The sequence below is a fragment of the Megascapheus bottae genome, chromosome X, assembly GCF_031878675.1.
Source record: "Megascapheus bottae isolate mThoBot1 chromosome X, mThoBot2.hap1, whole genome shotgun sequence".
Taxonomy (NCBI): domain Eukaryota; kingdom Metazoa; phylum Chordata; class Mammalia; order Rodentia; family Geomyidae; genus Megascapheus; species Megascapheus bottae.
In genome coordinates, this window is record NC_143547.1 from 2196022 (window position 1) to 2223763 (window position 27742).

The 27742-nt window shown below is 36.0% G+C and overlaps 1 protein-coding gene across 1 annotated transcript in view; it reads left to right on the forward strand.

Annotated features, from left to right (window-relative positions):
• Frmpd4 (FERM and PDZ domain containing 4) overlaps window positions 1-27742 on the forward strand; it is a 342429-nt gene that overhangs the window by 229068 nt on the left and 85619 nt on the right. Inside the window, exons 3-4 of the mRNA XM_090325736.1 lie at window positions 10047-10207; window positions 14391-14493. Coding sequence (XP_090181862.1) covers window positions 10047-10207; window positions 14391-14493 — 264 coding nt within the window. The remainder of the gene's footprint in view (window positions 1-10046; window positions 10208-14390; window positions 14494-27742) is intronic.

The following is a 27742-nucleotide window of genomic DNA, read 5'->3' on the forward strand; positions in this document are numbered from 1 at the left end:
TTGGGTTTTTAACCCCCAAAAAGGTTCAATCTTTCAGAGCTTAGAGCAAGAGCATATGTAAGAACAATCACTCGGTCTGTCCCTTAGTTACTCAAACCTGGGGACACTCTGTTCCATTTCACTTACTGGGAGAGGATTAGACTTTCAAGATTAAAATGCATCATTTCCTGTTAGTATTCCATTTTCATTTTAAGTGTCTAAAATGCCATTATATATTTTCAAATGTAAGAGCTAGATCTTGATGGAGTTATGGTACACTTTGGCAAATTAGTGATTTTGCCCACCAGGTTTGAATATGCAAATCACTCTAAGGGCTTTTATCATAAGTCAAGAACCAGGTGGCTCATACAGAACAGAAATGTCCATGTATTTAGGCCTGATTCTACAATTAGAGAAAATGTTTGGATTGTGTTCCACCTCTAATAATTAATAATTTACTCATAATTTTGCATGATGTGTTCAGGATTTTATACTCTCTAAATATATTTTTCTCTATATATTTTCTACATAAATTTTCTGTATCTATATATAAAATATATTCCAAATATTTTCTATAATATACTATCTATGTAGCATATAATATATATATGTATAACATTTCTCTATAATATATAAATGCATAAAATGAGATGTTAAACTAATTTGAAATAAACTGGGCATGATTACCCATGCCTATAATACAAACCTTTAGGAGCATTAGACAGAAGAATTTTAATTAATGCTATTTTGGGCATATAGAAAGATCTTGTTACATAAACAAAAACAAAAGAAAGCACAACACAAGAAGTTAATGTCATCTGTGCATTCAACCACATTGAAATAGCTTAACATCAACATCACTGCTGCCTTAAATATTATTTAATATTTTAAATGACAGTTAAATGATTGAAGATGCTAATTTATTTTTGATCATCCTGCTTTATCACCTCATTGAATAAAATTGATGGTCTAGTCGCAAGATCAGCTTATTTCTTTACCTGGTTTTAATCATTGTCATTGGAGAAATGCAAAGAAACCACAGAAATATATGAAGAAGCTAAACTAATGAACAAAATAAGGTGCTCACTACATTATTATTTCTCTGCCTTGTGTATGCTGAATTAACCTGAGGGCCGGCGATATGGCTTAGTGTACAGTGTTTACCTAGCACGCATGAAGCCCTGGGATCAATTCCTTAGTACCACAAAAAAATAAAAAGTGAGAGTGGTGCTATGGCTCAAGTAGTAGAGTGATAGCCTTGAGCAAAAAGAAGCTCAGGAACAAAGCCTAGACCTTGAATTCAAACCCCAGGACTGGCAAAAAAAAAAAAGAGACTGAAATTCATTTAGAAAGTTTCAGTCTTCTTTGATGTCTGTCAACTGGAAAATGTTTCATTTTCTTCTACTTAACAAATAAGTTCACAATCTACCAAAATCCTTCATCTGAAACATTTTTGTGTTTATGTGCCAGTCTTAGGGCTTGAACTCAGGGTAGAGGTACTGTTTCCTAGACTTTTTGTTTAAGGCTGTTGCTCTAACACTTGAGTGAAAGTCCATTTCTGGCTTTCTGCTCTTTAATCAGAGTTAAGAGTCTCATACACTTTCCTGCTTTGGCAGGCTGACTTCATACCATGATCCACATATCTCAGCCTACTGAATAGCTAGGGATACAGGTAATGAACCATTGGCATCTGGAATAATGAGAAAAAATATCCAGATTAGAAAATTCCATTTCCAACTTTATAAAGACTATAGTATTCATCTATACATATTTGCACAATAGTCAATAAGCAATCATGCTATATCTGAGCATCTTTTTTTCTATGTTTGCAACCATGCTATATCTGAGCATATTTTTTCTATGTTCTTAGTACAATTCAACTTAATTTAGAAGAGTAAAAACAGTGGAAAATAAAAATCCAGTCGATTTGGCCTCAATGTTCCCTTATGCAATTAAAATAATTGTTGAATTATTTACAAAGAACTTGAGATAACTTTATTGGCTGACATTAAATTAGTTCAGAGAGAACTGAACTTTATCCATTCAAGAGAAGCTCTGGTTACTTCAAAGCCCTTAAAATCTCCAAAGATTCCTCTATTTGTGATTTTAAGGTTAATTATCCTGAATTTTCTTGCCTTTTCAAGTACTATGTAATTTTCTAAGCTTGACTAAACAGTTTTAAATATTTAAATGCTCCTGCCATGTTATAGGAATTGACAGACAGACGCCTGTGGAATTGATTAGTGAAGGTTAAGTTCATCTGAACCACCAGTATGCATGTTCATGAAGGTATTATTTATGTTAAAGAAAATCCAACTCATATCCAGTAGATGGATTTGCTTTGGCTCTTTGATCCCATATGACTAAGGCTTGCCAACACTTGCTCAAAAAATGAAGTTGTTATAAAACACACACACATTATAACACGTATGGAATCCCATAGATTTGAACATAAAAATGGTATCAGGGCGACGTGACAGCAAGAGGTAGTTCTAGATGCATGAATATTTGTCCATATCAATACATTATGTTCTTATGGATTGGCCATTCAAAATTATTTTGAATATTCTAAAATCCAGAAAATTTTTTGTGGATCAGAAATACTACTAGGCCTTGGAAGTTTCAGTCCTGAATGCCTATTGCTATGAAACCATGATCCAGGGCTATAAAGTCCCTGAAATTCACTGACTGTTACTGTTTCAGGGGAGAGGGGAAAGGAGGGGATGGGATCTCAGCCTATGAGTCTTGGTACCTTCCTAGACTAAGTTATTTCTTTTTTGTTTGGGTTTTTAAAATTGTTTTATTGTAATGTATATAGGGGTTACAGTTATATTCGCCAGATAGAAAGTGCATTACTTCTCACACATTGATACCCCTTCTCATGTTTTTGTCCCCATAGACTAAGCTATTTCTTCTGAAGTTTCTGCCTTCTCACTAGGATCTTCTATCTTAGCTTCTACAAAGTTTCTTAGACTTTCAGGGACAAAAGGCAGTTTCAATCAACTTTTGGTTTGTATCCTGGTAAATACATCTTTTTTGAGGGATTGCATCTTTATACCTGGTAGAAGGAAATAATGAGAACAGAGCAAAATTATTTTCACTCTACAATTTTTTCCACATACATCATCCTAATTTTGACTTGTTAGAAAACCATTGTGGGGACTAATCCATATCTTAAGCTCTCTCTCTTATAACCCTCAACTTTAACAATCCATGCTTTGCTTTATTTTTATTTGTTTATTTAAGTTCTTGTTCTGGGCACCATTGATTTTCTTAGCCTAGTACCCTTAGTCAAAGCATTTCCTGTCAGGTCCTCCCCAGGCATTAATCAGGATTAAGAATTGTTGACCTTTGCATTGAGAGCTACCATTACCTAAAAACAGTCTGGGATGTTAATTCACTTTCCCTAGCATTCCAGGTCACTATGAAGAATAAACCATGTGGTTTCTGTGGCAACCACATTACCCAGGGTAATAAGAAGTTTCATTTGAAAATCTCTGTGGTGTTTGTACAATGTAACATAATTAATTATGAATGATGTGAGAAATGGGGTTGGGGCGAGAATCCTTTTAGAATGTGGAATTTCAAGGTTCTTAAGTGATATTTAAAGCACTATGTGATCTTTTGATGCATCGTAAATATCTCCCAAATTCAATACAATAAAATCGTTACTTATTATTCCTCATTCAGCTGGTTAATCTAGGCTGAGACCTGAGCAGCTATGCAGACCCTGGCTTCTCATGGATGTTTAGGCTCTTGTCTATTCTTAAGGTATCCAGGCTGAAGGGGGAATACTACCTTGATGATAATTATAGAGAACATACTAAACATGCAAGTGTTTTTCCCTTAAAATATCTAGATTCAATCATATGGATTGCTTTGAGCAATGGCATATAAACAGTTAAGAGATGGAGACACTTAAATGTGTAAAATTGAAGGCACTGAAAAGGAAGTTGGCATCAGGTGACAAGTCACAACCTGGGGAGTAAAGGAAGATGAGATTAGTCTCCCACACAAACCAATTCTAAAACAGAGGTGGGAACATTAGTAATCTGAGGACAAGATTAGGTACAGAAGTTTATTTATGCTCCTTTCCATTCCAGTCTTATCTACAAGTGTGACCTGTTTACCATAATGTACCAAGAATTCTTAATCCCATACCAAAAAGTGATGTTTCTCGATTTGGTTCTTCCTTCTAGAACCTTCTCGTTCAGCGTATATACCAAAAAGTGCCTTGCCGGCTCTAATGTCTTTATCAAAAGTGAGGATATTAGGTTTTTTTTGTATTATATTTTCTTATTGCCAGTCATTCTTTGTGATATACTGAATGACCAATCTTTTATTGCTGCTGAGGAAGATAGCCTCTAATGGCTCAGACAAAGCTCTTTCTTTTTGTTGTTGGGAGTCAGGCAGCAGGAGTACTATTGTTGCATCAGAAATGAAATATGTCAGGAACCAAAAGACTGTTTGATTCATTTTGATGGGCACATTTTCCATTTTTCTTTATACACTCTGTATTTTCAGGTCATAGTTTGCTTGCCTATCTGCATGTACGTGTTGGAGAAGGTTGGGGCAGGGGACAGAGGTTTATTTAGCATAACAGATGTCTTTACCTGATGTCATTATCAGAATTCAGTGAAGCATATTCAACAGGTAAGGAGATGCTGATTTTCCAATTCATAAGAGAATTCAAGCATCCTTACAAAAATATTGCAAGTTCATGGCCTAAAAGTGCTTTTCTTAATACAAAGAGCAAGGTACTAAATGGGAGAACTCTTTTGCATGGATCCTTTCATATTGGAAGTGCGATACCAGTTGATTCTTTTTGGATCATTTATTCTGAAACAACGTGTTGAGCAAGTCCATGATAATGCTACTAGAAGGTTATGTTCAATATGCAAGCAAACCAAAGAATTCAAAGGTTGTTAATAAACACTAAAATGCTAGACTAAGCAGTGGCCACAAAATACACATTTGATTGTGTTTCCAACCTTATTTGGGCATGAAAACAGCCATGAAGTGACATGGTCTGTTGACATGGGGACCATCAGTATGTGAGCACAAGGGCTGAAACCTATCTAAGCCCTCAGTACAGAATATAATCAGGGCTTTTTATTTTCCACATGACTCCAGCTTACTTCCCAATTCTGTACCTAGTGCTCAAGAAATATGGCTAAAAACCACTACCAGTGATTCAGTTACTAGAGATTTTGGACTTTTATAGTGCCTTCTTTAATTCTTTACATTTTGGTACATATTGCCTTCTGATTATCATAATATTTCTATTTTGAATCATTATATTTCATATCTTTTAATTGAAAGCCCCAGTACTTACCTAGGGTTTCTGAGGCATTTAACTATGAGAGCTGGACTGTGGGTATTTGAAATGTTGAGTTGTTCTCATATCTGATTACTGAATTAGCATATAATATCTGAAACTATTTTCTTTCTATTCATTTATCTCCAGAGACAAAAATAAAAGATAATTGTTTTTTGAATGCTTACCATGTATTAGACATTTTGCTTGCCAAGTCCATTATATCATTCATTCATTTACGTTTCACAACTGTCTTATAAGATTGTTGTGATTATTATTATTTTTCCAGAGGAGCAAACAGGGGCATGGAGTGTTCAAGTTTCCAGCATGAGACTAAATGCTGCTCTATGAGAAATAGTTTCTAACTAAAGTAAAAACCCAACAATTTCTTCTACTTCCATCACTCTCACCCTGGTCTATCATCATGATTGTCCATCAGAATGCATGCAGAGAGGTCTAAAATATTCTTTGTGCTTCTCCAGTTGCCCTACTTTGCTGCTGTCAACTTAGCTGCTAAGCCACATTACCCAAATTCAAAATCTTCTAGTTGCTTCCTATTTGAGACAAAACAAAAACCTAACTTTTCCAAGAGCTTATGTGATCTGCACTCATCGCCCATTGCTCATTTGGGCTCTACTTGCCTCCTAGCTTCCACATAGATTTGAGCTGTTGCTAAGCAGGATCTCTCTTGCTTCAGACTGTCATAGCCCTTATTTGAGTGTTCCTCCTGAGATGTTTCCTTGGTATCACTTACCATTTCTCACTTGGCAATACTCTCTTCTCCCTTCTTGTGTAAATTTTCTCCATAGTATTTATCATGACCTGATATACCATATATTTTATGAATTGATTGGTTTATTATAGTCTCTAAATACTAATGTGAATGTTTTATACTGTTTTTGTCTGCTTTCTTTTCTCTTACATTACCAGAACAGCAAATCTAGTGGGTGTTTAATAAATTGACTAAATGAATAAATGAGTGTATTGCGGAATTGTTTGGGAAAATTAAGCTAACATATGGAAAGCATTTAAAACAAACAATGCTTAGCATGAAATTAATGTCTGATGAATGTCATTTTGTATTATTACTATATAATAATATAATAGCTATTGAATGAATGATGCATGAAAACATTAGGTAATGTTACTTTATTGTGTAGTAAAAAGTGGATAATCAAGCTGTAAATGTCTTACATATCCTCCTAATTTACATTGACGATGGCTGCTACAGGAGATTATGGGGAAAATCACTCATGTTCTTTCTTCCTAGTGTCTATGGGGATACTACAACCTACCCCTTTCTATGTTTAGTTACTTTTTTTAAAGCATTTTCACAGAGAGGGTTCAAACAGATGCATCATAGGACAATTTTTAAGGATGAACAAAAGTCACAGGTGAGGGTATAGCTCATTGTGAAGTGCTTGCTATCATTCACAAGATTCTCAGTTTTATCCTCAACATACAAAAAAAAACAAATGAAAAATAAAGTAACAGATGAGTGGTTCACACCACACACAACACGTTCTTTGTCACAGCATTCCAGATAAATAGCAACTAAATTTAAAAGATACCCCTTTCTTGTTTAAAAGGAGTTTTAAACTTATAATTTTCTAGATAGTGATATATACCTAAAGGATAGAGCATAGAAAATTTTCATCAATCTTCCTAAGCTTTTATTAATCTCACAGAAAGACAATACGGCTCTTCTTCCTTGTCTTTCCTTATTGTATTTGGACAAGACATTGTCCAAGTTAAATGCAGAGTAGCATCATCCAAGGTATATTTAAATGATCTATCTTTTTTCATATTTTTTATTGTAATTAATAGAAGGGTTACATTATATTTGGCAGATAGAAGGTACATTAATTCACGTACATTGATACCCTTTCTCATGTCTTGGTCTCCATTTCCCTCCCCCCCCAACCCCACCCCTCACCTTGTTTTCCCCCTTCCCTATCTAATTTCAATTAACCAAATACAAATGTATCCAATATATCAGATAACAAAGTAAGATACTGTAACAATATGAGTAATCAAAGGATAGCAAAAGAGATGAGAGATAACATAGTACCTTAAGAACAACAATCATTCATTATATGGCCTATGTTGCTATATCCTAGAGATCCTTTCATTTAGCGTCATACTATATGGCCTTATGTATCTAGGTTTTGCTCTATTGTAAATCTCTGCTAGTAGAGCCCAAGGTTTCTACTGATTATGACGAATGAGGGAAACCATTGAGCCTAAGTTCCTTTGAGTCTGGCTTACTTCACTTAACATGATTTTTTTCTAAGTCTTTCCATTTCCTAACAAATGGGGCGATGTCATTCTTTCTGCCAGCAGCATAGAATTCCATTGTGTACAAATACCACATCTTGTTGATCCATTCATCAACTGAGGAACATCTAGGTTGGTTTCATATCTTTGCTATGGTAAATAGTGCTGCAATGAACATTGTTGTGCTAGTGGACTTAGTCTGATCGTGTTTTTGGACAATTGGGCAAATGCCTAGTAGTGGAATTGCTGGGTCATAAGGGATCTCTATGTTTAGTCTTTTGAGGAACAAGTTTGCACTCCCACCAGCAGTGTAGTAGTGATCCCTCCTGGCCACATCCCCTCCAGCATCTGTTGTTATTCGTTTTCCTGATCCTGGCCATTCTAACTGGAGTGAGGTGGAATCTTAGAGTTGTTTTGATTTGCATTTTTTTTTATGACCAGAGATGTTGAGCATTTCTTCACGTGTCTATAGGCCATTTTTGTTTCTTCTTCAGAGAAGACTAAGTCTTTGGCCCATTTTTAATGGGATGGTTGTTTCTTTGGAGATTAGTTTTGGGGTGATTCAATTTTTTGAGCTGTTGATATATTTTAGATATGAGGCCTTTATCCGTTGTATGGTTGGTGAAGATCTTCTCCCATTCTGTAGGCTTCCTAGTTAATTTACTAGCTATGTCCTTTGCCATACAAAAGTTCTGCAGTTTAATGCAGTCCCACTTATCCAGCCTTTCTCTGATTTGTTTTGATTCTTGGTCCTTATTAAGAAAGTTTCGACCTGTGCCAAGGAGGCCTAGTGTATCTCCTATTCCTTCTTGTAAAGTTTTCAGTGTGTTGGCTTTTACCTCGAGCTCTTTGATCCATTTGGAGTTAATTCTAGTGATCTTTCTTTTAATTATTTATGACTAATTAGCAACAACTGTATTAATTCCATGTCACTGAAATTATCTTAGCTCACATTACTTTAAGGAGATTTCAAGTGTTCAAATTCACATTCGTTCTTCCCCCAAAGAAGATTGCCCTGGACAATGTGCATGAATGCAGATTTCATTGAATTGGGGAACCTAGTTCTTATTGGAGTGTGGTACTGGGGTTTGAACTAAAAATCTTGAGCTTGCTAGACATATAACTCTACTAGAGCCACATTCTAACCTGGGAACTTGTCTTTAAACCTACTCTCTAGCCTGTAAACTAGGCAACCTGAGTGACAAGGATCTATATTTGATTTTTGCCAGTCCTGGGGATTGAACTCAAGCTCTAGTGCTCTACCACTTGAGCCACAGCTTCACTTTTGGTTTATTGTGGCTAATAGGAAATAAGAGTCGCATATTTTCCTACCAGGCCTCGCTTTGAACTGCAATCCTCACATCTCAGTCTCCTGAGTAACTAGGATTACAGATGTGAGCAACTGGTGCCCGTCAAATAAACCATGTTTTTCTTTTTTTATCTCAATTTCATTGTTGGGAAAAATGCAGGTAATAATGCCTATTCTTCTCATTTGTTCACTATATTGTTTTGAGAGTCCAAAGCATTTTGAAGATTTCTAAATTCCATACAAATTTTCAGTTTGGATTATTGACAAGACTTCTGAATTTGATGTATTAATGAAAAAATCATGTAAATCCATTGAAAACTCTTTTCAGAAAGCAAATGCCAAGAGCTAAATATCTTGGCTTCTTTGGAAAGAAAATGCATTTGTCACCACTAAAATAATCCACATTACTTTAATTTCACTGTTGCTAGAAGCCATAAATTTTACCTACTCAATGTGCACCACCCTCTGAGTCTTTCTCAGCATATCAGGTCAAGCTTGATCATTTTCCACAAAGACATAACTTTTTAGTATTTATTGATTCAATTACTTATTAAGAATTTGCTATTCATACAATACCTAAGAGAAATCAGTGAATATATCTAATTTTCTAGAGGTGGGGATAGAACTCAGTGAAGGAGCCTCACATGGATGGTTTATGAAGCCAGGGTTGAGTTTCCAGCACACAAAACAAAACATGAAACAAAAACACTACATTATTTTCTGTCATTGAGTATATAATTTTTTCCAAAATCTAGCATAAAAGAAGATAGTTTATATAGTACGCTTCCTCATAATTAGAGCTATGGGAAGGGAGTAGAAGGTAAAGGGATTTGGTGTCATAGGAGCAGAGGAGCCATTTAAAAATCATTTCAGAATGGTTCTCATTAAGAAAGTGTTATTCATACAAAGACTAGAAAAAAAGTCAATGTGAACCACATAAACATCTGTAGAACAAACATCCCATGTTAGTCTAGCTACTACAATGACCTAATTTGAGCTGGGCCAAGAATTTTGAAACAACAAGAAGCCCTTGTAAGAAGGCAACTGTGGATCTTGCTAGACCTTCCCCACTCTCTGCAAAGACTGGATTTCAAAACTAGATAGCATGTGACTGCATTAATAAATATATTGATGCCTCTTTTCTCCCATATGCTTTTCCCACAGTCACATGACACAGGCTATTCCATTTGATGACCCTCGATTTGAGACCTGCCAAATCATCCCTCCGGCTCCTCGGAAGGTGGAGATGAGGAGGGATCCTGTGCTGGGATTTGGTTTTGTGGCAGGGAGTGAAAAGCCAGTGGTGGTTCGCTCAGTTACACCAGGTAAGGATCAATGCCCTCACTGTTTGGTCTCATTCAATTGTCTGGCTGGCAGAAAGATGACTCTTCAATGTCATAAATGTCCAGCCTTTGAAAGTTAGATGAGTTTTTCTACTACTTGGAGAGAGTCCTCCTTCCCTCCTTCCCCAAAATACAGAGAACACTATGTCCTTAAACTTAGTTTAAGCTGTCAAATCTATCAAATTATTCAACTCGGAGGAAATATTGATCTATCATTTGTAATGATGGAAATAACCCACTTCTTAGTATATGAATGCAAACTATCAGAGCAGATACTGTATTGCACGTAATAACTTTATTAATTGTATAGGAAACAGAAGTGGAAAGTACTATTTAGTACAATTCTCTCATTGGGATAGTTGATTTTTCTTGCAAATATATGCTTCTTTCCTTCTCACTAAAGATAGACTACATTTTCCTTTGGCCTTTGCTACTGGAGTGGACCAGATGACTAAACACATGGCCAATTGGTAGCTTGGAGATCATTACAGCCTGACCTATAGTTTGAAGCAGAACTGCCCAGCTGGCCTTACTCAACCAAGCTTTTGTCATCCTAAAGACTGACAAGCATAAGTGTAACATAATTATTGGAGCCCCTATTGCATTTTGGGGTGGTTTGTTCTAGCAAATGCTGATTGATTCAATACAGAGCAAATCTTTTATATTCTACAATAAAATAATGGACTTTATCTCGATATGAGATACATACAGATATCCACTTACAGCTGAATACAACAAACTATGATGAAATTTCTCTACAAACAATATGCTTTTGGTTATTTATTATGTAATTATATAAAGGGCTTACATTTCTTTTCAGGAAAAAAAAGGAAACTGTATTTCTCTGATCTTCAGGACTTTGCAAATCAGCAACAGAATTCAGTAGTAAATGCCTATATTCAAGATCCCAGAATCCAGCATCAGTTTGCATCTACTTCAGTCCTTTATTGGGCTTGTTACCTTGCTGGCAAAATCCCTAATTGTGGGATGTAACTTCTCTATGTCAGCCATGTAGTGCAAAATCATTGCTCTAGAGAGGTACTTGTCTTTTCATGATTCTGATTTTTTCTTTGCAGTGCTTGGCATTAAACTGTTCTTTATTATGATTATTGAACTCTCAAATACTTGGCCACCTGAATCTGTCAATGAAGGGAATAAAAGTTAGCTAATGAGCTGGAATTGATTTTTTTTTGCCAGTCCTGGGCTTGAGCTCAGGGCCTGAGCACTGTCCTTGGACTTTCTCAAGGCTAGAGCTCTACCACTTGAGCCTCAGCACCACTTCCGGCTTTTTTCTATATGTGGTACCGAGGAATCGAACCTGGGTCTTCATGCATGCTAGGCAAGCACTTTAACCACTAGGCCAACCTCCCGGCCTGGAATTGATTTTTAAAGTTGATTAAATTTAATATTTTGCATTATTTGGACACAACACACCCCAGGCAAGCACCACAAATATGATCAACCACTTTAGTCTTGTGCTAAAAAGAGTTAAGTCTTGTTTTCATTCCTAACACGGTCTCACTACCCATTTTCCTACTTTGCTGAGCTTTATATTTCATTCAGTGTGGATTATATTTTAGCTCTCTGCATGATTGCTGATGCAACTGAAAATTTTTTTCTCAAGATAGATTTTTTATAATACATACGCTTTGTAAAAACTTAAACAATGTGGTAATCTAGGAAAGAAGTTAAAGCCAATCACCTGGTAGTGTAGAAAAGAAAGTTAAACAGTCATCTGAAATCCTACCATTATTCACATAGACACAGAGAATGCATAGTACTCAAGCTTCTGTACATGTATAAATGCAGTCATATTCTGCATCACATATGTAATACATTAATTATGCACATGAGTACATTTTTCTAAATAGAATCATGTTTGGAATATGTATGTAATATTGGAATAGTTTTAAATCTATGGTTATGAGATTCTCCAAGGTCCATGTCTTATTCTACATTTTCATATATTGTCTTACCACTACAATTTTTTCCTTACCATCAACCCACCATTATTTCAATGACACTAATAACTGTTATAAAGTTTTGGGAAGAGTAGGAAAGAAGCAAAGACAGGTCAAAATATTATTCCTAATTTTTGGAGTGAAAGTGTCAGTCAAATAAATGTGTCTATCATAAAAATGATTCTATACAATTGCAAAGTGATTTCAGTGCTGTGACCAGGTTTTCTATATGAGACAATCCATTCATCAGAGAAAACAGAATGAGACAATTCTCTAAAAGAGGCCCTTGGTTTGTATTCAAGAAGGGTCCATGTTTGTTTCTTCCACAATTCTTGGTTGAAATTACTTGATTAAACAAGAAATTTCCATTTAAAGGTACAAATCAAATGAAAGAACATGTCCTGTTGACCTGAGAATAGTATTCTCATCAGAAGCATTCACATTCCATTTTTAAATAATTGCTTTGATTTTTCTGCATTTTCCCTGCATTTTTAACCCTTGGTTGGACTGAATTGGAGTAGCTGCTTGCCTATTTTCCAATAATTTCACATAATCCAATAAGTTTCCTAAGTGTTTTTCTCAATTCTTCATGTTTGTAAACCCTGAATCTTAATTTTTAGTTCTGTGAAATGAATATTTTCTACTACTTCTATGGGTACATGTTAGAGATTCCCTGCCTTTTACTCCACAGAAAGTCAAATTTAGTCTAGATCTTAAGTGACATATTTGCCAGTCTTTAAGATGGGTAAAATAACTGAATGGCCTTAAGTTCTACTTACTGGACATGATGTATCTATTTCAATTACTAAACAAAATAATTGATATTGGGAAGATATATCTGTACCTGTTACCTCTAGAATTATAGTGAAAATGATGGAAACACATAGTAGTATATCAGTACTTGGGAGGTTACTACAACTATCTAGATATGTAAAAATAACTCAAATAATTATCTTATCAGTTTTATTTAAATAAAGGTAAGTGTTTCATGTAAAAACAACATTGTGTGTTAGGAGACCTGGCAATATTCAACTTTTGAAATATGAGTGTAAGTACAAAAGATATATTTGCCAATCTGAACTTGGGAGGTTCTACAAACCTAAAAAGGTCGAATTCTAGCTTCATGCCAATCCTTTCACCCATGTGAGTCTCAGTTCTGTCATGATAGAAAAGGAATTGCAGTATACACAGAAGTTACTAGGCAAAGCATTTATCCGATTACCTACTATATAAATGCTCAAAAAAACATTAATTCCATACTTCCTCAGTTGGAGAACCAACTGAAAGACAAAAGCAGCTTTTGACATCCAAGAGTTATTGGATCCTCAGAGTTTGGCCTTGTAGTTCTATTGAACATGGAAGTTTCACTAAAAATCAGTAGCAGATAAAGTCACTCTGTAACTGTGATGGATCAAAACACCACAAGAAAACTTACGTGCACTTACATGTAAACACAGACATCCAAAGTATGAATATAATCAACATACTCCTCTTCCAGGTGGCACAAATGACTTTGGTGTCTTTATCAATTGCATTTGGTTTGGCTTCCTTTAGATTTCAAGCTCATGACAAAATTACTCCCACTTTCTGTTAGAATCCTAAACGCACCACACGTATGTATCTGCTGCAACCACATCTAATCCAAGGCAGAGTGTTATAAATCTTTCTCAACCGTCTGATTGAGTATGTTGTCTGCCTACTTGTAGTAGCAAATTTTGGTCAAGTACATCTATGTCCTAGTTGTTTCAGTATTTGTGCAAGGCATTGGCACAACTGATTGGTTACTTGTTTGGAGAACACCTGCTTCTAGAAGTTCAAGAACTGAAGTGCACTCTGTGGAACTGCAGCTCGAGTAGCCCCTTGTGAGCTTGTAAAATGCATTATCCCAGAGAGAGATGCATGATAACAGGATCTGGGTGTATTAAACTATGGGAAGCACTGAAGGCTGTGTCTGGACCAGGTTTGTGAAATTTTAGAAAAATGTAGATTCCTGAGTTCTATTCCCAAAGATTTTGATTTCAGTGGTCATACTGTAGTACAGACCTCAGATTGGTCCAATGAACACTAGATGTGGCTGGCTGGTTTCTGTTTTTGCTGTTACATGATGGGCTCATGATGAGTCATGATGGGCTCATGATTAGTAATGATGAGGAGAAGTTTACCATAGGATATTTCACTTACTCTTCCCTCTTGTTTGTCCCCAGGTGGTCCCTCAGAAGGGAAGCTGATCCCAGGAGATCAGATTGTAATGATTAATGATGAGCCAGTCAGTGCAGCACCCAGAGAGAGGGTCATTGACCTGGTCAGGTAAGTGACTCATTCACCTGTGCTCTGAGAGGAAGAGCTTCTTATGGACCAGAGTAGGATAGAAGCATAAACCTATGTGGTCACTCTATTGAAAATGCTGATGATCCTAACTTCTCATGTGAAAGCACATGATTTAGGTACAGAATGCTATCTTTTCCTCTCTCAACACTGAGGGTCCATGTACTTTCACCTAACATTAAGACACTTATTTCCATTGCTTTGAAGGCTGATATTTTTATTCCAGAATTACTAAAATGTTTATTTTTTTCTAAGGGAGATCAAAAGGCAAGACGTAAATTATTCAATGATTAATAATTACATATCATAAAAATTATATATACATTTGCATATATATATATTTCCATACCCCCATGGATACCCAAACAGGAAGTTCACTGATGTTTTGTTTCAAATTTAAGTGATCGTTTGTGATCAACAATTGAATGAATGGATATTTCAGGCAAAGGAATAATTATGGTTATAAAGTTTGTTGTGTAATATTTTTAATTAGGCATGGAAAGGATTGGCTCTTTTCCTAAGTAAGAAGACATCAAGAAAGTACTGTAACTAAGTACCAGGGACTCATACCTGTAATCCCAGGTACACAGGTGGCTGAGATTTGAGAGATCAAAGTTTGAAGGCAGCCTGGGCAAGAAAAGTCCCTGAGACTTTTACCTCTAATATAAAACCAAAAACAAAAAAAAAGCCAGAAGTAAAACTGTGTCTCAAGTGGTAGGGTACTATCCTTGAGCAAAAAGCTCAGGGATATTGTCCAGGCCCTGAGATCCGACCTGAGAACCAGTACAAAAAAAAGAGAAATTCTTGTCAGTGAGAATTGGGACACTCACCAGACATTGAATCTACTGCTGCCTTGATCTTGGATTGTCCTATCTAGAGAAAAATAAGTTTATATTATTAGTATATTACTGGTTCTAAAGTGTTTATAACAGCCCAAGTCATTCTACTTCAGTCTCAGCCTTACATAACTTGCACACTCACAGCTGGATGGGAAACTCATACCCGGACTCATAGGATACATAGATGTCCAAAGACAATGTAAGAACAGGTACTGACAATACATTCTACAATAAGAACAAGTGGCAATTACTCTAATCTTTCTGTGGACCAGGAGTGGCAAACTAGGGAAAAATTGGTTTTGGAGAACTTTGGGGGAGGGAGTTACAATATCATCATTTAGAATCAAAGCTACTTGTGGCAACATGGAGATACCCCATTTGGCAGGCTCTGTACTTCTATCAGCTTACATCCTGAAGTGCCACATGTGGGCATAACAGTATAAGTTGCATTTTGTTTTCACCTGGAAGCAGACCTTTGTGATGGGACCAATTGATTTCTGTGTTGGCAGAATGATAGAAGAAATAATATGTCTGTGTTTGGGTTTGTTATGACTGAATTGCTGGCTGCAGGACAGAGCTGGAGATAAAGCTACCTTTCTAGCAATCTTACCTGGGGCATTAGAAGGTTTAAATAATAAAGACTTTTCCTTTGTGATTTAATGCATTGTCAAAGAATATGGCATCTCTGTAAACAAAGCGCTCCCACAATACTTTATATGTAATAGAATAAAGGAACCAATTGAAAGAGGGGATAGGAAGTTGAAAAGGCCCAAATTCAGGTTTCCACATATTTTTTTTTACTAAGCCTATGGACTGAGAAAGGCTTTTAATATTGTTTGCCTTTATAGAAACAGGGTTTTTACCAAGCTTCTAGCAGTATGTAGACCAAGCTAGCCACAGACTTAATCTTCCTGCCTAAACTTCTCAAGAACTGTGATTATACATTTACACCACCACTCTATGGTCACAATCTTTTTAAAGCTGGAAACAATGAGTAATATTGTATTGGGGCCGGGAGTTTCGCCTAATGGTAGAGTGATTGCTTCACATGCACGAAGACCTGGGTTCGATTCCTTGGTACCACATACATAGAAAAAAGCCGGGAGTGATGCTGAGACTCAAGTGGTAGAGCTCTAGCCTTAAAAAAGTCAAAGGACAGTGCTCAGGCCTTGAGCTCAAGTATTGTATGACATGAAACTTCAAAACCCCCCAAAAAGTTTTATTAAATGTAACTGACCCACTCATTCACATATTATGTAAGAATTCTTTCTCCCTATAATAGCAGAGTTGAGCTGAGACCTTTTGGCCTAGAAATCTTAAACTACTGTCTGTTCTACTATAGAAATAAAATTCCCAAATTTTCTATGCCCTTTGAAGAGAATAATCATATTTTGGTGTATTTTCTTTAGTTAAGACATATTTAGACTGAAGCCTCAAATAATCTACCTAAAGGATTTCTATCATACAGAGCTGTGATTACTGTAACATTTTCACATGTGTGGTAAAGAGATGGTGGTGCTTTAAGTGGATTGAAATAGGAAACATGCAAGCTTTCCAGCTCTTCTTTGGCTGTATTCTAAACATTCTGTTTGAAAAGGCATATTGTTCCTGGTTGTTTATTTCTTTAAGCACATCTAGATATTCTTTGGAGAGGAACACAAATACACAATGCCTACATGCCTCTGATCATATAAAATAACATTTATCAAAATGTAAAAATATGTGTAGACTGTCATATGATCATAAACCATTGTGATATTGAATATAAGATCAAAAAGAAGAAGGAAACAGTAGCAGACAAAACAACTCTAATGAAGAAAATCATACCAGCATCTGGCATCTTTCTTCAGTAGCAAGTTGGAAAGACCAACCTCTTGCTTGTATCTCCTTTCTTTACTTGTATTCTTCGTGAAATCTTGGGTCTCTTGGCAAATTTTTGAGACCTGTCCAGATCCAGAGAAAGTTGGATTAACTGGAAGTAAAGGGGTTTGGTTGGTTAGCTGAGACTTAAAATCTGCTGTGCTAGAAGAAAGAAAAGCAAAGGAATAGCAGTCCAAGAAATATCTAAACCCACGTAAGCCTTCAATTGGTACAACTGTGAGATATATTGATTGAATATAGGTTTTCTTTTCTCTAAATTTTAGTCTTTTTCCTGGTGTTTGGTCTACAAATCCAACATATAAATTACACATATATCTTCCTTCATTACTTCAAGATACCAGAGAAGAAAAGCATTGACAAGATACAAGGGATTCTCTGATAACAAAGACATAGTCCTCATCTTCAAAGGCCTTAACATTTTCCCTTAGAATTTGTTACTACACCAATTACACACATCCCAGGTATATTCAGGATTAGCCAGTAGAATGTGATTTTAAGACAAAAATCTGAAAAGCACTCTCAGATTTTTCTTCCTCATTTTCCCCATCCAATCATCCAATCCTCTGAGCTTCCACTTATGTATTTATTGGGCAATTTCAACTCAGTAGGAGACAAAAATTTTCCCCTATCACTGCCTTTGATCATGAGTGGCTAGATTTTCCTTTCCTGTTCATTAGTCTCATCTGAGGCAGAACCCAAAGACACTTTCATTTGCTAACATCCACTTTGAAACTCAAACTTAATGTCAATACCATTCTATCTCTTCCTCTCTTTACAAGTCAGAATCAACCAGACCATGGCTGGAATTTGAATCTACTAAACCACATCCCTATCTCCTTTTTAAATATCATGAATGCTGTGGTTTGGTTATTAATTGTTTCCCAAAGGCCCATATACTAGTCTTGGTCACCAACCTATGATTTTATTGGGATATGGTAGGATCTTTAGAAGGTAAGGAAATGAAATCATAAGGGATGTCCCCTAGAAGGGGACAGTGGGACCTTGACTGCTTCCTCCCCCTTCACTTCCTGGCCACCATAAGGTAAACATATCTGTATCATCATGCATTCTTGCTATGATATACCATGCTGCCACAAGGACAAAGCAATAGGGCCAAACAACCAGAGATGGAAACTTTTGAAATTTTAAGCCAACATTAATTTTTCCCCTTTACTTTGACTTTCTTAAGTGTTTTGTCATAGCAATGGAAACATGACTTACAAAATAGAATATTTCTGCTACATATTTCCCATTCCCTTCTAAGGGAAAGCAGTAGAGGCTCAATGGGAAGAATGAAGTCTTTCTGATTCACTGTCCATTGTTAAGGTCCTCTCAATTGATTCTGGTGACTTTGTATTTCTGCTAAGTATATGCTGGATGTTTTGTTATGCTGATATAAGATCACTGGTGTCTAAAGAATGGATAATTCAGAGGAGTCACTCTACTGTACTAGCCATCACTTTAAGTTTTAGCTCGAGTTTTTTTTTATTTACTCTCCCTCACTACTAGTTTTCCTGACCAGCTCTCTTGAATAAGGCACCAGCAAGACTAATTACTTTTCAAGATATCTACTTGATCTTTCCTCATAAAAGAGAAAGTAAACTCACATTAAACCATGAAATGTCTTACTACTCCATGGTTCTCTTCCACCGCCTTTCCCAACCTTGTAATGACTGAGAAAGAAGAAGGGAATAGTTTGAGCAGGTGGAAGATCAGAACATGTTTTGCCCTTATTTGAAAGTTCTATGGATCATACTTTATTGCTACTCATTTTGAAATGAAGTCTGAGTGTCCATTTTAGATATGTCAAGGATATGTGACAAAGACTCAAATTATAATGATGTTTGTTATTTTAGCATCAGATGACATGAGAACTGAGTTTCATAACAAAAGAGGGTTTCTTTGATCTCTATTGTGACCTAAACAAAACAATACCAGGCTCATATGAAATACTTGTTAAAATATCTTAAATTGACTTAGAAAATATTCTTTGAAAAATATGGACTTAAGTTCTTCCACATTCCCATAGAACACTAAATTCTGCACATTTAAATATTAGCTAAGGTCCATGCTTCAGAAAACATTCATTTATTTCACTTAATTTTTAATTTATTTTTATTAATGTCAAGTAGTTATAAAGAGGCGTTAAAATGTGTCTTGATCAATGTCACTCCTTTCATTATTTTCCTTGATCTCTCACAACATCATCCATCCCATCAACTTACCTGGCTCCATTTTCACATATGTATATTGAATATTAGGACTGCATTTGTCCACTATTCCCCTTTCCATTCGTCTGTCCCCAAGCCCCCATCCCCTTGAACTTTCTGACAATACATGTTCCACATTTGCGATCTTCATTTTATTAAACTGTAAATTAATTGCTCATAGGTATTGTACCAATGGACTATTGCCTGGAATATGACATACTTAATTTATTTTATTCAATGTTTTCACCTACCTACTATATGTAGAACCTGTAGCCAGGCACTGATACAGAATCAGTGAGACTAATTCAAGCTTCAGATCACTTGTATAGTCCAGACTACTATGAACAATGATTTCACCTAATGTTGTCCATAAGACAGAAAAGTCCTCACATTGAACACATACATGGGTGACTGCTATTTTCCAATGCTCAAAAGACTTAGACTCTGGACATTATTGAAGTGGTAAGCACCTAATCCTAAAACATGGTTTTTGTTAATCACAAGGCAGGAAATTTACCTGTATAAAAAATAATGTTAAGGGGAGGGATGGGGGAAGGGGAATTGGGACAAAAACATGAAAAAGGGTATCAATGTATGTGAAGTAATGCACTTTCTATCTGGTGAATATAATGTAACCCTTCAGTTAATTGTAATAAAAAATATAAAGAAATGTTAAACAGCTGGCCACTGGTGAGATGAAAGTGTAATCCTAATTATTGAAGAGGCTGAGATCTGAGGATCGCAGTTCAAAGCCAGCAGGCAGGAAAATCGGTGAAGCTCTTATCTCATGTTAACCACAAAAAGCCAAAGGGGAAGCTGTGGCTCAAGTGGCTCTTGACTGTAATCCTTGATACTCAAATGGCTGAGATCTAAGGATCACAGTTCAAAGCCAGTACAGGAAGTAAAGTCCATGACACTTTCATCTCCAAAGAAACATTGAAAAGGTGGAAGTGAATAAAAGAGTGAGACCACAGGAACCTAAAAAAAAAAAAGAAAAGGTGGAAGTGGAGCTGTGGCTCAATTGTAGAGTGCTAGTCTTGAGTAAAAGAGCTAAGGAAGAGTACCTAGACCCAGAGTTTAAGCCCTAGAACTAGCACTCAAAACAAAAGAAAAATTTCATTAAACCAAAAGATTGAAATAGTATATATGTCACTAATGAAAATATCTGTGCATTAGAAAACTTCCTTGTGCCTTCCAGAAGTTCAGCCATTTGTCTGCTGTAATGTGCACTAATCTACACTTTTAGCTCTTGAAAATAAACTCTTTCCTGGGCTTCTCAGTCAATATGTATTTGAATGTGTGCATCTTATACAACATAAATTTTGCTTCCATTTAATACAAAACCCCATTTTCCTAGTCACTAAGGAAATTCAGAAAAACACTCATCATTTTAATATCACCATAAAATTCTCTCCTTAAAAAGTGGCATCCATTTCCTTGCCTAAGTAGTTTAGTCTTGCTTTGTTCTTTTCCCCTCATTGCAGTATAGGCTCGTGAATTATTTTTTTTTGTTTTCAGATACACTGATGTTTCTTAGTGGATTATTTTTCTTATCATTTTGATGCCCTATTATAGAATTTCATTATTTTTTTCTTGAGAAAATGAAAGAGTTTCTTGGAGACCAATTTACTGCCATAGTAACCATATTCCGGTCTTTTTATGTAGCCTCAAAAAGATCCATAATTGCTGCACTGAAATTAGATGAGTTCCATTCATTTCATAGTTTTCTATGTTGTTACCTCTAACTTTTATTTTATAGTGGTTGGGAGAAAAATCTTCAAAGAATTTATGCCCTTTGCAAATTACCTTACCCTTCTTTAAATGTATCCAAAGGGTAATTTTCTTTGGATTAAAACATTATCTTAAAAACAATTATCTGCATTGTATATTTTTAAGTATGGAATATAATTGCTCATAGAAACATCATGAATCATGCTTCATTCCCCAGGGCTAGCCAACTCAATTAAATCCATTGGACATCAACAAACAGTTATTAGGTATTGACCCTGTATGTCGTGTAAGACTCGGAGCATGGATAGATTACTGTTCTCACTGTCAGACCTCAAATTTTTCACACCATATTTAGGACTGTAAAAAGCTGGTAGGGAGCACAGTGCTTGGGAGAAACATTTGGAAGTAGATGAAAGTGGCATATTAAGGAACATAGTTTGGAAAATAAAGAATAATAATCAACACTGAGGGAAAAGAAAGATTTATGCATGGAAGGTTGTCTATAAAACTGATTTTTCAGATGATTGGGAAGGGGTAGAGGGAGGGAAAAGGGGACAAAAACATGAGAAAGGGTAAATAAAACTCCTGGAGACCCCAAACCCTCCTGGTGAACACACACTTGTAAATCTTCAGATAAAGGAAGTTACCTAGGTAATTTCCTTGACCACTAGGCTCAAGCTTTGGTTGAACAAAGTTCATTGTGCTGGATGTACTAGCTAAACTAACTTTTGGGGGGGGTTAGAATTTCATTTGAGAATCTGAAAAATGCTATGAGCATATTTCTCACCTAAATTATATCCTTATATATTGATGTCTATAATTACATGATATTGTGAATATATGAGATATTATGTATAACATCAAAATGTTTCTTTTTTAATATTTTATTGAAGTAGTTTATAAAGGAGTTGCCATTCCACAGAACAGTTTATGAACACATTGCCTCTTGATCAATGTCAATCCATTTAAATTCTCCCTACCCCTCCCACCCTGCCACTTCCCTCACTTTTCTTAATTTTTAGGTTATATAGTGAATTTTTGTCATTTAGCAAAGCAGTTTACAGAGACAATGCACTTTGATCTATGTCATCCCTTTAATATTTTCATCCCCTTCAATTCACCCTTTCCCTCATTTTTTAGAAATTCTGTGGCATATGCAATGCATTCTTACCTGCCTTCTACTCGTTTCCTTCCGTTCATTTTTCCACCCTTCCCTCCTTGCCTTCCTTCAAATATCCATTTCCTGGTACTAACTTTTCAAGAAAAATTTGGTATATATACACACAGTAGAATTATACTCATCCATGAGAAAGAATGAATTCATACCATTTTTTAACAATTTTTATTGTGATTAATAGAAGGGTTACATTACATTCACCAGAGAGAAGGTGCATAACTTCACAAGCATTGATACTCTTTCTCATCACATAGTCCCCATTTGTAAGGAAATGGAAAGACTTAAAAAACATAAATAAAATAAGCCAGAAAAGTACAGGTTACATAGTTTCCCTCATTTGTGAGAGATAGAATGTGCCTATAAAACTAGAAGTAACACACACTGGGTGGTATCAAGTGTTTATAAATGTTTCTTGATTCCTGAATCCAGTCTCAATTTTAGAGGTTTGACCACAGACTTTGAAAATTCAAAGTGAATAAGTACTGTGCATTGCACTCATATTACTGAGTGGAACCTGAGTTAGGGAGACGAAGCACTTGGTTGTTATCAGTGTAAGGAGAAAAGGGCACACAGGCAGTGGAAGAAAGCCAACCCAAATGTACAGGCTCTAGTGTAACAAAGGGGTCCAAGCCTGACTGTCTGGCATACTAATTTCTCCTTACATGGTAGGCCCAACAAATGACAGAATTTATTATATGAGACTTACAGATAATACTTCCAGGTTTTTTGATTATACACACATGGCTTGTTTCCTATCTCAGGTCTCCTAAGAAGTTACTTTGATTTTAATAAGGAGTTCTCAGGAGCATCTACTGTTATAGTCAGTGGAAGACTGACAAGATAATTAAAAGCAAAAAGAAATATTTAGAAGATACCCATCTAAAAATTAGAGCTCAGCTTGTTTGTCTTTTTGTCACTCCCTTCTCATCTCATTTGAGTTATAAGGAAAGTGGAATCACATCATGTCCCAGGAAAACTGTATCTGCAGAATACATTAAGAAAGTCACCTTCATGCCTAATTTCAGCCGGGCTTACATGCATCATCGTGCTTCTTAGTAAAATAACAAAGCAAAGAACCATCTACCAAGGATCCTGTCCATAAAATAGGCATGAGGATGTATGATATAATAAAGGTTTATTATAGTATGAACAGTAAGCAATTTCAGTGGAAACACAAAGAAGCAGCCCTGTGGTATGCTGACACTACAAATTGTGGTCTTACCTAATACACTCTTGCAGGATACATGTTTTCTGACAATTGCAAATTACCAAGCCTGGGAAGAAAGAGGTCAGCAATTTGAGAAGATGGGAAGTGTGAGGAATATTGTAACACAGATAACATAAAAAAGGGTTTTGAATTCATAGTCCAAAAAGTTATAATGACTAATAATGATGACAATTAATAAGAAGAATAGCCTTACTCAGATTACTTTAATATCCTTAGATTCTGATAATGACCATCTCCCACTTAGTCATTAAATCTCTCCATTATTAGAGATGTTTTAATACAATCCATGTATGCAAAATGAATGTTGAAATTGAAGACTCAGAACAAATGTAAACCAGGATGTTTTCAATAATCTATTATGGTTGCTGCTACTAAATGTCTTCACCACATATTACTTATAATAAGGGAAAATGATAGAGAAAAAATATTGGACCTATGCCAATATACATTCATCCTTTGGAACTATAAATTTAGAAAGGATTGATGGTCCTTTCTCTAAGTAGATGCGAAGGTAAGAGAAAATCATCTCAGTGAGACATTTTCTTTTTTTTTTGTCAGTCCTGGCCTTGAGTTCAGGGCCTGAGCACTGTCCTTGGACTTTCTCAAGGTTAGAGCTCTACCACTTGAACCTCAGCATCACTTCCAGCTTTTTTCTATGTATGTAGTACCGAGGAATCAAACCGAGGTCTTCATGTATGGTAGGCAAGCACTCTACCACTAGGCCAAACTCCCGGCCCCCTCAGTGAGACATTTTCATATGGGTCAACACATGCTGAACACTGGAATATAAGTTTAATTCCTAAAAAAGTTTGGAAGGAGGAGCACCTAAGGAAGTCAATTAAGTGATTAATGTGGAAGCAAAAATAACAGGCCACACATTGTGATATATAAAATGAAAGTATGGTTCGGCTGGGTGTTGGTGGCTCACACCTGTAATCCTAGCTACTCAGAAGGCTGAAATCTGAGGCACATGATTGGGAGCCAGGCCAGGAAAGAAAATCCATGAAACTCTTACCTCCATAAGCCATCAAAAAGCTAGAAGTGGAGCTGTACCACTCTCATTGAGCAAAATAGCTCAGGGACTGTGTCCAGGCTCTGAATTCAAGCCCCAGAAAGGGTAGAAAAGCAAAATAAAACTATATAGCTAGTTATTACTTATAAATCATATTGATTTCAAATTTCCATTCCAGTGTGATCAATTCATCCTACCCTCCTAATGTTGTCTATTATCACAGGGTGTGTTTTAAGGAGAAGAGGCACTGGTAGAAGTGATATAACTCCATTTCTAAATAGAGTTATCCATTTCACCAGAATTCACTGAGATAACTTTGTACCTATCTGATCTGACTCACTTTGAGCCTATCTGACCTGACTTCCAAAATTTGCACAAGGTTAAGTGGTCAGTACTTGATAAAGTAAGCCAAATGTCTATCTGTTTGTACACTTTCATGCATACCATGCTTCGTACCACTCTCAGTTTAAACATGTGAATAGAAAGATAACAAAGGGAGATTTCATCCCCAAAGAAGGAGGAGAGCCTACATGTGCTGCTAATGGGCTAGGTTGATTTAAAGTGATTCCTTTCCAGGGACTTTTAGATATTGGTGTCATTGAAGTGACTGGTAGGGATGAACCACTAGAGATTATTTCCTGAATTTGAGATCTCAGACACACATTCAGGAAACTTGCATATCCTCGGGAAAGGGAGAAAATTTCCCCAGAGAGAACTATTGTATTTTCCCTCAGCCAATTACATAAAGCTGAGATTACAGGTACACTATTCAGATAATAATGACATGGGTTATATCTTGTAAGTGATGTAAAAATTGCATGTATGTTATATAGTATTGTTTCAATTTCTTTTTTATTGTGATTAATAGAAGGGTTACATGATATTCAACAGATAGAAGGTGCATAACTTCACAAACATTGATACCCTTTCTCATGACATGGTCCCCATTTTCTTCCCACCCTCCCCCCACTTATCTTGATTTCCCCCCTTCCCTGTCCAATTTCAAATGACCAATTAAGCACATATAAAATATATCAGATAACAAGGTGGAAAATTGTAAGAATATGAGATAACCAAGGGACAGCAAGAGAGTTGAGAGATAACATAGTACATTAAGGACAACAATCATTCATTATATGGCTTTTGTTTCTATATCCTAAAAGTTCTTTCATTTAGCATCATACTATATGGCCTTATGTATGAAGGTATTTCTCTATTGCAAATCTCTGCTAGGAGAGCCCAAGGTTTCTACTGATTATGACAAATAAGGGAGCCTATTGGGCCTATGTTCCTTTGAGACTGACTTACTTCACTTAATATGATTTTTTCTAAGTCTTTTCATTTCCTTACAAATGGGGAGATGTCATTCTTTCTGACAGCAGCATAGAATTCCATTGTGTACAAATACCACATCTTGTTGATCCACTCATCAACTGAGGGACATCTGGGTTGGTTCCATATCTTTGTTATGGTGAATAGTGCTGCAATGAACATTGTTGTGCTAGTGGATTTAGTATGTCTTTGTTTCTGGATGATTGGGTAAATGCCAAGTAGTGGAATTGCTGGGTCATAGTGGAGCTCTATGTTTAGTCTTTTGAGGAACTGCCATACTGCTTTTCATAGTGGTTGAACGAGTTTGCACTCCCACCAACAGTGTAGTAGTGATCCCTCCTGGCCACATCCCCTCTAGCATTTGTTGTTATTAGTTTTCTTGATCCTGATCCTGATTCTAACTGGAGTGAGGTGGAATCTTAGAGTTGTTTTGATTTGCATTTCTTTTATGACCAGAGATGTTGAGCATTTCTTCATGTGTGTATAGGCCATTTTTGTTTCTTCTTCAGAGAAGACTCTCTTTAAGTCTTTGGCCCATCTTTTAATGGGATGGTTGTTTCTTTGGAGATTAGTTTTGGAGTGATTCCCATGTTTTTGAGCTGTTGATATATTTTAGATATGAGGCCTTTGTCTGTTGTATGGTTAGTGAAGATCTTCTCCCATTCTATAGGCTTCCTAATTAATTTACAAGGCAGTAGCATAGAAACTAACAACTTTCTTTAATGTCCCTTTTTCTACTGTAAAATCCATTTTGAAGTCAGGCACTGGTAGTCCATGCCTACATTCCTAGCTATTCAGGAGACGGAGATATGAGGATCTCAGTTTGAAGCCAACTTGGGCAGAAAAGAATGTGAGATGTTCATCTACAATTAAGGCAACAGAAAGCCAGAAGCAGAGCTGTGGCTCAAGTGTTAGAATGCTAGCCTTGAGCAAGACACTGAGTTCTAGTCCCCAGGACCAGCACCTCCCCCAAATCCATTATGATTCCACTTTCATACATAGAAGCCCAGGTCTATCAAATTGGTCTGGCTTGAGATCAGAATTCAATTTTATTTCAACATTTTCTGCATATTTTAAATGTTTTTATTATATGCACCGAATTATATAGCACCATATTAATAAACCATCTAATATAACAACATAAGTGACAAAATACAGACATATTTCTAGACATATACAGTACATTTGTTAGAAAAATACTAATAATTAATAATAATAATAATATAATGTAAGGGTCAAGAACCAGTGGTTCACACCTGTAATCCCAGCTACTTTGGAGCCTGAGATTTGAGGTTTATGGTTCAAAGCCAGCCCAGGCAGGAAAGTCCCAGAGACTCTTATCTCCAATTAACCACAAGAAAACTGGGAGTCGTGCTGTGGCTTAAAGTGGTAGAGTGCTGATCTGGAGAGAAAAAGCTCAGGGATAGTATCCGTGTCCTTAGTTCAAGCCCCATGACTACCAACAACAAAACAAATAATATGTTATCATTGAGCAAAAGCAATTCAAATAGTATATCACTTTTATATCAACATCTCTGCTTTTTTGTCTTTTGTATTATGACTTTATATCAAATAACTAAATGTAAATTTGTTACCAATTCTAGGTCAAATTAAAAAAGCGACAGAAAACAAAAGCTATTATTTTCCCCCAAGTAAGAATTTATCACTGTAAAACATTCTTCAGCACTTGGCTGTTCTATTTATATTTTTATGAGCAAAACAATCTATACCTCTGTGTCTAATAAGTAGGATTTCTTTGTAGGGTGTGCTTTTGGGTTTTTACAAGAAGCATGACAGAGTTAAATTTTCAACACATGCTCT